Here is a 12,341-nt window from a genome sequence, read left to right as displayed (position 1 = left end):
AAAATCCTTAATCCCATAGACCTCAAAACAATCATTATCCACAGGTTCCCCATACTTTCTGGTAACCATGGTGCCCAGTCAGGCGTGGCCTTGGACTCATGGGGTGAAGAGCAAGCAGATGGCAGGTCCGCTGGTGCCACCACCCGCTGCCTCGCAGCCCGGCGGAGCCTGAAGGGTGTGTGCGTCTCCCTGGATTAACTTTGCTGGAAGGGGATTTAGATCCCTGCAGCAGCCTGGGTCAGGATGTAGCCAAAACATACTGACTCACTCACGTCTCAGACACACCTCCACCCCACTCGAATACGTGCCCTGCCATCCTCAGCTGTTTTGTGACAACTACTGTCAATCTAGCTTGTCTGAAGGACAACACAGTATTCTAAGTATGATAAATAATATAATAAGCAAAGACATCTCACCAATCTATTCCCATATCAAGAATATCTACATTAATAATCAAGGTGCTTTATTTCTTTCAACTCTCAGCTTGCTTCTGATCCTCCCTTCACAGAAAGTGAACGCATCACTGCTGAAAAAAGTCAATTACATTCCAATCTGTCAGGCTGCAAATGATTTATCAGTTGTTACTTGTCTGCAGAATGAATGGGTTATTATTCAGTATAAGCAGATCTCAGAATTCAGCCATATCCTTTACTGTGAACAGACAAACAGTAGCCCCTTTTTACACAGAAATCCTGCAAAACTCCTGTAGCGATGTCCCTTCATCACGCCTGATTTTTACAGAGCACTAAACAGCACTAGCAAAATGCCTCCCCAGTGTGATTGTAGACACCAGTGCTCTGGAGGCAAAGAAGGTGTCATGGCTGTGATATGTAACACAACCATGTCAGCCTCTTTTGTGACATATATGTGTCGTGCAGCGCTTTTTTTGAACAGTAACAATGGCATAACATGGCAGTAACAATCATTTAACGTCCGTTATATGGTGGTTGATCTTGTCTCCTTCTCAGAGGGTAAGGAGTCCTAGACCTAGTTTTCTCCCCAATATGCGGACATTTTCAGTTGCTGTTCTGCTTCTTTGAGTTAGCTGCTAACTGCTTCTAGCTGCTCTTTAAATCTCCCAATAGTAAGTTGCACACATAACACGTCGTCAAAATGTTACACCCTTCTTGTCCTGCCAGTTACTGCCTCCACTGGCAGCTGGAACAACTCTGTCCCCCCCAGTTTGTATCCATACCTTTTTATACAAAATGGTGAGGCTGAATAACACTACAACATTCCCGCAGTGAACAAGCAGGGCTAATGTTTTCAGTTTTCCCATAATCGTTAAGTACAAACCTGCATCAGCTGCTGTTTGAGCTTCTGGATCTCTGAGATGTTGAGTTCGCTCAGCAGGTCGTCCACGAGGCTGGGCGCAGGATGGAACAGCTCTTCCTTCGTGGGTGTGGAGATGCGGTTGTCGTAATTGATGGCATTGGCCAGTTTGGTGAAGCCATTCTCATATCCGTGGAGAGCCTCGTCGTTGTTGGGTTCAGTGGAGGCATCGTCGCTGAACTTGAGACCATCCAGAGAAATGCTGAGAGGGCTGAGGGGGAAATATGGGAACTCTGTCATTTAGTGTTCTTTACAGTGTATCCTGAGGCATGTCAGCAGCTTGTTTGTGTGCTTTATACCTGTGACACAGAGTGTCTCCAATGTTCATGTAGTGGGACAGCTCTTTCCTCAGGGACGCTTTCAGCTCACGCTCAGTCTTGATGGTCTCCAGGGCTTCGCCGAGCTGACGCTCAGCGATCTCTTTCAGACGGATGGCATCCTCCAGCTGGCTGTTAAGGAACTGAGTGTCCTCCTCTAGACGACGGATCTCATGCTTCAAACCCTCAAACTCCACCTGGGAAAAAGAAGAGAGGGAACACCTTCAGTGTGTTTTGGATCCACAGACAGACAAATACGACTCGATGCATCTCCTACGATAACAAGCTGTCAGGCTGGTTTGTGTGTGGCAAAGCAGCTGGATCAAAAAGAATGGCATTATTCAAGATAATGTTAATGGAGAACATATCCATTTAATTTCCCTTTCTAATTACTTTTAAGATAATTGGATTTGGGAATCCCTTTTTTATATTGGATGTCTAAAAAGTAGGAGCTGCCTTTGTTGTCTTTCATGCCCTCTTTGATGAACACTGAGAACATAATCCAAGATGACAAGGGCATATGGGAAGAATTAACAGCTCAGGCATAAAAGCTAACATCAAATGGAAGTATCCTACTTGGAAATTCAGCTCTGTTTCATGTTTGCAGATGTGCGAAGGCGATTTTTTTTTTCCTTTCCACTCATTTGATTAAACCCAGGAAGTGTGTTTGCTACCACGAAGTGTAAGAATCTCTTTCTGAAGAATGATAGCTGTGAAAGAGTCTGTCAAACACTTCTACAACCAGACGACAGCTCCGAGCATTTGAGAAAACAACACCAGCTGCTTATCGCTTTCCTGAATCAGAGGATGTTTTTATTATCCTGATTAAATCTGAATATTGGAGTGCTCACACTTCTTTTGGCAGTCTAATCAGGATAAGGAGGAGACAGACTGACAGCTGATGAGTGGGAGGTGGACGGCCTGCAGTGCTACTGAGAGGCTGTAAGATAGTATACAGTACATGTGTGTGTTTAAAGGAAAATTATATGGACAAGATGCCCAAATCTACCAGTCTAATTAAGCCTAACCAACAACACTGCATTATGATAACCTGCGGCAAAGGTGAATTTACCAAGAAGGGGATGTTCTGCTGCATGATTCAAACTTTCTACATCCAGAGCTGCAGCACTGTTTCATCCTCACCTGGCTCTGCTTGAGTGCAGAAACCTGCTTCTGCAGCGAGATGTTCTCCTCCTCCAGCTCGGTGTAGTCCTGTAGCAGACGTGCCTCGCGGAACTTGTACTCCTTGATGTCATCGCGCAGCTGATTCCTCTGGAGCTCCACCACCTGGCTGTTCTGTAGGGCCAAAAGAGATAGGTGTAAGAAGAGGAAGAGATGTCAGGGACCACTATTTCAATCTCGTTTGACTGAGTGTGGGAGAGACGGCGATTGATTGGATATTGTTGCTTTAGTGTAACTGTCTGTGTCACATTGGCTCTTTAACGCTCTAAATCTCGCTAGATAAGAAAGGGCTCCCATTTGGCCAAACGTCTCGTGCCGTGTGTGTATGTGTGAGTGTGCGTTTGCCTGTTCATGTTTGAGCGGGAGGTGCCAGGTGTCCCTCCGGGCAGTGGGCCACAAGTGTGCCTGCCTGCCAGCTCTGATGGCACCAAAGAGACTGAAGCCTACTTATCTCTCTAATGGTGACAAGCATTCAGTGGCTGGGAAGAATCAAAGTGGTCTAATTTTCTATAGAGGAGTCAGATTAGGATTTGTTCTCTGTGCAGTTGAATAAAAGGACCACTCAGTGCAAACTGAGGACATGGAGGTTGTGTAAAACGTGTCTGAATTTCAGCGGGAATTCAGAATCAGAACAATCTTCTGCTGACATATGCTCGTATTTTAAGAAGGGATGATATGAAAATTTTGTGTCATGACTATCCTTGCGCCAGTTACAAGCTAACACTAGTGCTTGTTATATACAGTAAGTGCAGCTGTCTCTCTCTAATCATTAATTATATAAAGGTTAGAGAGGTAAGACACATGCCCATCCCCCACTTATAGACTGTGACACAAACTGAAGGATCCGATCAGCCGTACTGAGCCACCTGTCCCCTCGCTACCTCATCTAGCACCCTGTTTAACCCTCCATCCTCTTCTTTCAGGCTCTGCCGCTGCCCTCCAATCCCCGCTGACTGGCTCATCCCAAAACATTAGAGCCCCACGGCACATTTGGGTGGAGGAAATCTTAGCCGGCGGCCGTTAAGAGAAACAGCAGATAAAAGCTCGCAAGTAAGGGGATACTCGCTGAAGGAGGGAGGGCCTCACCCTTTTTGAACTGAATGCACGAACATGTGTGTGTGCGAAATGCGAGAAAGTGGGGGAAAGCACGTGAAATAGATCTGTGTGTTCAGCGATGTCTGAGCTGACCTTGAATGTCCATGTGTGCAAGCAAGCATGAAACTTTTCGACAGTGTGTGTGCAAGTGCATGACTTTAATGGTGCTCTCACACGGCTAGCGTTGCTATCTCCTGGTCGCGTGCAGAATGTGTGTACACTTGCATGTGCGTGAGATGGTAAATGAATAATGGCAGTCTCTGTATCTACAGTATGGATATGATTTGCATGTGTGTGTTAATGGCTGTGTGTGTATGTGTGAGATGCGTGTCTTTCTCTCAGGAGAGCTGGCAGAGATAACCTAATACCAGAGAGACAATTAGCCTCCCAATCCCTTGCCAGGTGGCCCCTTCCTCTCACGCTGTCACCATGTGGCCGCATCACAATCCCTGCTATCATATCATTTCAGCGACCACAGGAAGTCGGTCCTGAGAGGCTTTCGCTTTGCTGACTTTCTCGTGTCACCACTCCCTTGAGATTGAGCATCAGTAATATGACTTATTGACGTGGATAATGAGCCGGTGGTGACAGGTATCCTGACGGCAAGACACACCTTTTAATAACTAGAGGGGTCACTGGTTCCTCACCACAGCTTCCTAGTCACACAGTATTCATAACTGAGTAAAGTATCACACAGTAATAAAGCTTTATTAATAACCAACAACAATTCACACTCTATTATCTAACTAATGTGTCTCTGGAGATGATCACGCAACCAAAAACAATTTGTTTTACTTACTAACTCTATAATTTGAATTTACTGCCTTTTTTTTGGCTTACTGAGAGAAATGCACTGACAAACATTATGTTGCTGAATCCCCACTGATGAAGAGTACACGCTCCTCATTTGCTCTGTGTAATAATTAATCACTATGTGCAGAGCTGTGCAGCGGGTGATGTTTGAAGGTGCATTAATATTCATCGGGGCTTTGCGCATGTCTAATGAGCGCGGGTGTTTGCAGTGCGAAAGCCCTGATGTTAGTGCTTTACTGAATAATGCATGAGCTTACAATACAGATCAGTCCCTCCACTAAGCCTCTATGCAGTGGTTTTTGACTTCTGAGAGTGAACTGAATTAAAGCAAAAAAAAAAAATGAGAGAGCATTAATAGGTTGTGTTACCCTAGCTGTCAGCTTTGAGTAGGAGTATCAAACTACATGTACACAATTGTTGTCTTTATCTCCGGTGTAATCACCACACTGCTGGAGTAATCTCTTGTTTTTAACTCAAAGCTGTGCCAGCTGGTTGCTCAGGTCTTTTCCTGGTCAGGGTTATGTGCCTCAGCTGGAGGGTCAGTGCTGTTCGGTCCGATGAATACAGGCCGCCACTGAACCTGATCAGGATCCTCCTCCAATCTGATTACAATGCATAGCAGGGCTGTGACCTTTCACCCCGCTTCCACATCCGCTGTGGCACTGAGTCCCTCAGAGACTGATGGGGCGGGGTTTACACTGACCTGCTGTTTGACAGTTGATTTGAGTAGACTCATCAGGGTTGGTCATGTGCGTCCTTGCTTCAAAGTGTGAATCATACTTAATCATGAGGCGCACACGTCTCCCCTGGGAATGTCTGCGTGTTTGAGGGGCCCCCAATAGAGTTTGTCAGTGGGAGGCTGTTCATGAGCGTGGACCTATGTGTGTGGTTTGTAATGACCCCCTGCCTGCTGTCACTACAGGTGATGTCTGGGCAGCTGCTTGAATACACCCACACACACACACACACACACACACAGGCAAATGTGTCGCTTCCATGCAAAGTGGGTGGCAGCAAAACTAAGTTGTACAAGCATACCAAAAACTGGCAGGAGAGGCGAATGCATTTTAGATGTTAAAACTGCAGTGAGGACTAGTGCGTGCATGTGTTACTCTAATGAGCCCTCACTAGGTCAAACAGTGTTGCAGAAAGTCACGACAGCACACATCTCCGTGGGTCACTTTCAGCTCCAAAGCTTTCTTTTCGCCATTAAACTGCTTTTGACAGCACAGTGGGGCTGAGCCTGCTTAAATCTCCCCAAAGCTCTGAGTAATTTCTCAAATGTGTTAGAGCCGCTGTAACCTCCACTTCTATAGGAAATAGCTCCATCACTGAGTAAGCCATGGTGGCAAAGTTTCAGGCTTACCACAAGTGTAGATTAGGACTGTTTTAATGCTTTGTTAAAGGCTCCGCTCCGGTCTTAATAACTCCAGAGAATTTTTGTAAATATGCATTTCAGCAAATCCATGTTTACTAGCGTTTAACCCCCTGGTTTGGTTCCCTCGAAAGTGCTGCCCAGACTCCCAGATGGCACAAGACTGTATTCTTGATATAATGGCGCAGACGGGCTCAATGTAAATATATATTTTTATCTCCTTTCTCCTCTCTCTCTGTTGCACTCTCACTCCGCTGACCTCTATTTCACTCTTCATCCTGCCCACTTAGCACTTCAGTCGAATGCACTACACCGGATTTTTCCGCCAAATTACTATTCCTACAAAGTGCAGAGGGGTTCCCAGATGGTATGACACCCACTGCAGGTCAATACTGTTTTTTAAAAACCCTCTTTCGGCTTCTCTTTCGAAAACCACTGACCTCTATTTTGTCATTTCACCAACACTACTGCTCCGGTTTTTCCAACCCTTGAATTCCTTCCTCCTGCTTGAGCTTTAGTTCCATCATATCTGTCTTTCAGATAAGAAAGAAGTTGACACGGACAGTTATCTGCCTGTAGATGTCTGGAGATACTGTGCTCCAGCGAGCACTTTTGGTCTTGAGTGCGCTAATGAGAAAAAAACTTTATATGTCCCGTAGGCTCTGCAGCACGTCAAGGTCGCGTCAGCCTGAGTTAAATCTAACTCTACCAAGCCGAGCACATCCCAGGATTACCTTCAGGATGGACGAGAAATGAATTACAGATGCACAACAGCTCAACCAACCCCCCCCCCAGTATAGGTTCAGACAGAGCAAAGGAATAATGAAGCTCAGGGGCCTATTGCTACTGTCAGAGAAGAGAATGTGGGTGAAAGCAGATCTGCTTTTATCCTCCTCTTCGCTGCGAGCAATTGTCATTCTATTCAGCCTTCCCAGACTCCATTATGGAGAAAAAAAACCCCGTCAAGGTCGCACTTTTCAACGAGACAATTAAAAACTAAAAAGTGAAAGGAACCTTGTGAGTGCGACGCTGATGGTACACTGCCCACTGTGTGACTGTGGAAAAGCCCACAGGGTGAAAGTGTGCCTGCGTGCACTTAACAATGAATTAGTGATTTCGAGGTCATTTGGATGAAAGTGGAGAAATGTGCACGTGAGCATGTTCACACCCATTAGCTGAAGTGAATGTGTGGGCATGTTTGTGTGTGTTTATTAGGATGTATTGATCCAGCACAGAAAACCTCTTCAGTGCTATCAGCCGGGGATTTAAATCAAGAACGACACACTTTCAGAGCTTCCTTAAAGCCATTACCAAAAGACAAATATTATTAGGGATCAATGGCAATGTATTTTGGAGACGCACCCCTCTAAAGGGCTAAAAATAGCTGTCCATCTTCGAGACATGCCACTCATGAGGCAGCTAACCGAAGTGAGAGTATGATTAGGTGGTGTTGGGTGCTGTGGCCAGATAACCTACATAACATCTGGAGGCTTTGGAGCCAGTTGTGGGTCACTCGTGACAGTGATGGCTGCTGCAGAAATGGAAACTGAAGTAGCATTCATCTTCTTCTCTTTTTATATTCCTCTGCTGTCTGTGTCTTTTCCTTTGGAGACCAATTTTTTAACTTTCTCTCCCCTCCTCCCAACTAGCACAGGACAGGAGGTCATCTGTCTTGGCATTTGTGTCAAGAAATAATAACGCAGTCGACATCAACACCCCAGAGTCTTCTAGGAGTCCTATTACATTAGCCTCACATCAGATGATAATAATAGCAAACAAAGAGCAACCTTTCTCGGATCCCTTTACTACTCAACTCTGACCTTTCAATAATCAATGTAAAGCTCCAGCGCTGCCGTGACAACCGGAGTCCTGCTCTCATGTCCTACTGCTCCGCCTGCACTCTCATTTCTTCTGATTGCAATAGCAACAATGGGCTTCCTCTCAATGAGCTTTACACCTCTGCCCTCTTCGGACCTTTTAAACTCATCCCATCAGTGCAGATACCTTCATCTCCTCTCTCAATCCCCTGCCTCTCTGTCAGGTGTTTAATCCAGCTAATGAAACAGCACTTAAATTAAGGGGACAGCGTGATGTCTGACAGCTCCATCGACTGCATTAATGAGGTGGAAAAACCATGTTAAACATTTGAATGGCTTCCACATTATGGTGATTGACAACAAGAGCAACGCTGTAATTTATGTCTCTGCGGGGGAAAAATGGTCCGAGCAAGGGAATCATTTCAGGATGACAGTTGTTAAATGGAGGGAAGGCAACAGTTAGTGTGTCAGCACAGCATCCTCGCTGGTACAAATGCAGAAAGGAAATACTGCAAGCGATCACGTGGTGATGCTGAGGTGGAAACGCATTCAATTTTTTATGAGTGTGCCTAGAGTGTAAAGATAGGACTACAATGATAACACTCCTCAGCATTTTTATCTTTGGCTTTGCTTGATAATTTGCTAAGAGGCAGGCAATGGGGATCCTCATTCTGTGGGGATAATGGCAGCCATCACTGTAGGCACATTCCTCTCAAGACATGAGATTGAATTTAATGAAGTCATGCCTATTACAGCGCGCCTCCTTACAATGTTACTGCTTCTTTGTGGAGGTTTAATCCTGTAGACTGCAGCGTAACAGTGAAATATGTCTTATCGGTGCTCTGGGCTAACATTCCAGTCTTTGGCATGGGAGCCTGCCTGGGAGGTTTGGATGTGATGTCAGTATACAGCTGAGATGCTGTAACTAAATGGTTGTGAATGAACTGGCCTGTGCATAGACAAAAGCCATTTTACACAGAGTGAAGCTTCCAGATCTGTAGACTGGTGGATTAATGTCGTTATCGAGTGTGTGATTTGTGAATAACATGCAGCCAAATTACATTTTGTAAGCCTTCTGGAAGCTTTCTGTCAGCTGCATTGATCCAATAAAAGCTCTCATCTTAAATGTATCTTAACCGAACAGAAAAACTTGGAGATACAGGAGAAAAATCATTTTAAACTAAACACAAAAGGCAACAGTTACAGCCCAACTGTCAGCTGCATTCCATGATGAAATTGAGTCATTCAATCCACCTCCTGAGTCAATATGATTAGCCATGCTGTCCCAGGAAGCAGCACAGTCCACCACTGGTACTGAATTTACCCTCATTAAGCCTTTCTCCTTCTCCAACGGATTTCAGGCCTCCTTCTCTTTCTTTCGTACCATTCTCATCGTCTCCTAGTGCCCCCACTCCTTCCCTCCCTGCATGAGCTTTTGGGCTAATTTGAAACCCAGGAGACAAAGGCCTCTTTGAGTCCCGTCAGTCTGGTCACAATGCCAGCGTCAGTGCCCAGGCTCCCTCCATTTGCCTGCCACACACACTCCTCCCAGCACCCACAGAAGTACCATTGGAAGGGTGTCATTATCTCCCATACATGGGGCAATTTACACTCCAGCCGCTTTTATCCAGCCAATTACCGCTGGCCAGGGCTCATGGTGCTGCATCGGGTGTTTATAATGGGAATGGCACCTGCAGAAAGGCCATCATGGAGACCACCAGTGCAACACCAGCTACATTAAGCTGTAGCTCACATACGCAGCAAACACTACATTCACTTTTCTCTTAAATTTCATGACTTCCGGTGGGAGATTTAAGAGGCACAATGTTTTTGCAGAAAGTAATAATAATCAAGCTGACTCTTGGCAGTAAAGTTTCATAAACGGGAACTCACACTCTGTTTCAAAATCATGTCTTGTGAGGCACATCTGGCTTCCATTATGCCCAACTTATACCAACTTAGACGCAGAGCTGAGCAGCAGCTGACCTAATTATAGTGGAATTTGGAGCTTTCCGGAACTTAAGTCGTTTTGAGGGACATGCCATGTTTAAGTCTTTTTTCGCTAATCTCAGTAAGTAACGCCGCTGACATCTTTCTCAAGCAGTGACTCACAGAAATCAGCAGTGATTCCTGCAGCTGCCTCCCAAAGACTTCAGTCTCGCTCCAGAGGGGAGCCCCATTTTAACTTGCCCCCCCCCATCCCCCCCCACCCCCCCCCCCAATTACACTGGAATTACCGACTCGACCTGCAAAAACAGAGGACTCAGCTAAATCTGCTGTGCACAAACACGGGAAGATTTGGAACACTGGTGGGTTTAACTACCACATAGTGAGAGCATTATATAGAGGAGGGAAGAAGTGCTGAATGTCATAGTGCAGAATGCCAAATGTGAAGCCCAGAGGACATTTTTGATTCTTTAAACAAAACAACTTACTTACTTAACTGGATCTACTGGTGCATGGGTGAAGAGGTATGCATGGAACGGGGATCAACACTGATGTTTCTGCACCAAAATGCAGTTGTGGTTAAGTGTTGTTGGAACCGAAGAATCCTTGCACAACATACTGATATGATGCAGCAACTAAGATCATACAGAAAATGGAGCATCTTCCTGGTGCAGTCTGTGTTGTTCCATGCACCTACCTTGAGACGTGACTTCTGTCTAGCATGAGCAGTCTGTTCCTTCTCTTCTTAAAAAAGTTGCTACTTCAAACCCCCTAGTTATTATTCCTGCCTTTACTTGGCTGTCAAGGGAGCACGGACCAAAGAAACTCTAAAGGTGCGAGGCTCCCTCTGCCCTCCTGTCAGACTCCATTCATCTCTTTTCATCCTTTTATGTCTCCCTGCCTTTGTGTCAAAGAGGCTTCCTCAAAGCTCCTTACGCCTCTCAGTCAGTGTAATTTCAACCTGTGCTGCTCTCCTGTTAAATTAATCTGCTCATCACCACTTCCATCATGCAAAATCACACATGCACGGCCACTGGCGAAGCCACACAACCCACGCTCTGCACTGCACACTTGTCTCCTCTAATAAGGTCAATTAGCTGTGAGTGTATGTAAATGGCAGTGGTGAAGAGGTCAGACATTGTCCAAAGTGGGGCGCAGACAATAAAGGTTAGCATTATGAAAGTTAGAGAAGCTTAATGGAGGAGAGTATGAAAATGTTTGCTGGAATTTGTAAAGAGCATGCTCCGCATTAGGGACATGGCTTCAGCAAAACAGGTTTCGGTTAACAGCAGGCTGGTGAAGTGCATGTCTGGGGTGGAGTTCTTATAATGAGACATGTCACTTGTGTCACAGTTGGGCTAACAGGTAAGCACTATTGTCATGGAACAGTTCACACAAATGTGAAATATCATTTGATTAATTTGTCATGTAGCAGCACGCCATCTCTTGCAGTAGAGCATGTTTCCCATGGACTCAGCATTTTCCTTCTGCCTGTAATTATAACTCCACCCTGCCTCACAATAGGAACAGAGAACATCACATTAAGCTTTAAGGCAAGGTGTTGCTTCAGTCAGCCTTGTCTCTGTCGTACGAACATGTGATTAATCTTGTCTTAGCATGTCAGAAACACACCAGTTGTTGAATTTGCCATCACACCCTAAATTAAAGAGACATAAACAGCAATATTGAGTCATCAGGTATCACCTGTATCAGAGGTGGATGAATGTGGGTGCAGCACTTCATGTTAGGCTACAGAAAACTAATTTGCCTCTTCACTTTAAACTATTCTTTGCACCGAATAAAAGTGAAAAGCTGTATATCCCTGTTTCCTCCAGGGCTCAACCACACAGGGCTTTAGATGGGTCAGCGATCTGTTATGTCTTCTGCAGCTTCACAGTTAAAAAAAAAAAAACATACTCAAACACACCGACTGTTCTCAATAGCTGCGGGCAAACAAGAGTACACACGACCCTCTGCTTCAACCCAGAAGTGAGTTCATTTTCAAAGTATTGACGCAGGAAGAAGATCGCCACGATACACAGTCTTCTTTGAAGTGACTATATCAGCCGTCTTGTGTTGATGTTTCATCATAAGTGCAGTGTGCATTAGCTGCGTCCTGTGATCCACATCGAGCTGACTGAACTGAACATATTAAACTGTAACCCCTTCTACAACCCCGGAATAATTCAGTTCTAATTCTGGTTGTGTGTCCCTGACTTTTACCTCTCTCATGTCCTGGGAGATGGTGTTCAGGCGTTCGTTCTCAGACTGGGTATTGGTGAGGATGTTGCGTGCCTGGCGGAGCTCGGTCTGCAGCTCCAGGACCCTCTGTTCGTAGTAGGCTTCCTTACAGGCCGACTCCTGGATGAGAGACTCCTCGCGGCTCTCCCCATCCGCTGCCACCTTCCTGTGGTTGGTGTAGGCTTGTCCAAAGGCCTGGAGAGACAGGAAAGGAGGAAAAGA

At 45.5% G+C, this 12,341-nt stretch overlaps 1 protein-coding gene across 2 annotated transcripts in view; it reads right to left on the bottom strand.

The window, feature by feature from the left end:
• The window catches only part of bicd2a (BICD cargo adaptor 2a), a 43,468-nt gene that overhangs the window by 11,816 nt on the left and 19,311 nt on the right, over positions 1–12,341 (bottom strand). For both annotated transcript variants that reach the window (XM_033628531.2, XM_033628530.2), the window contains exons 2-5: positions 12,102–12,314; positions 2,793–2,945; positions 1,632–1,846; positions 1,297–1,543 (exon numbers count right to left, since the gene is read on the bottom strand). In XM_033628531.2, the coding sequence (XP_033484422.2) occupies positions 1,297–1,543; positions 1,632–1,846; positions 2,793–2,945; positions 12,102–12,314 (828 nt within the window). The remainder of the gene's footprint in view (positions 1–1,296; positions 1,544–1,631; positions 1,847–2,792; positions 2,946–12,101; positions 12,315–12,341) is intronic.

This window comes from Epinephelus lanceolatus, chromosome 8 (assembly GCF_041903045.1).
Source record: "Epinephelus lanceolatus isolate andai-2023 chromosome 8, ASM4190304v1, whole genome shotgun sequence".
NCBI lineage: Eukaryota > Metazoa > Chordata > Actinopteri > Perciformes > Serranidae > Epinephelus > Epinephelus lanceolatus.
The sequence above is the reverse complement of the archived record's forward strand: the minus strand, read 5'-3'. Positions and strand labels throughout refer to the sequence as shown.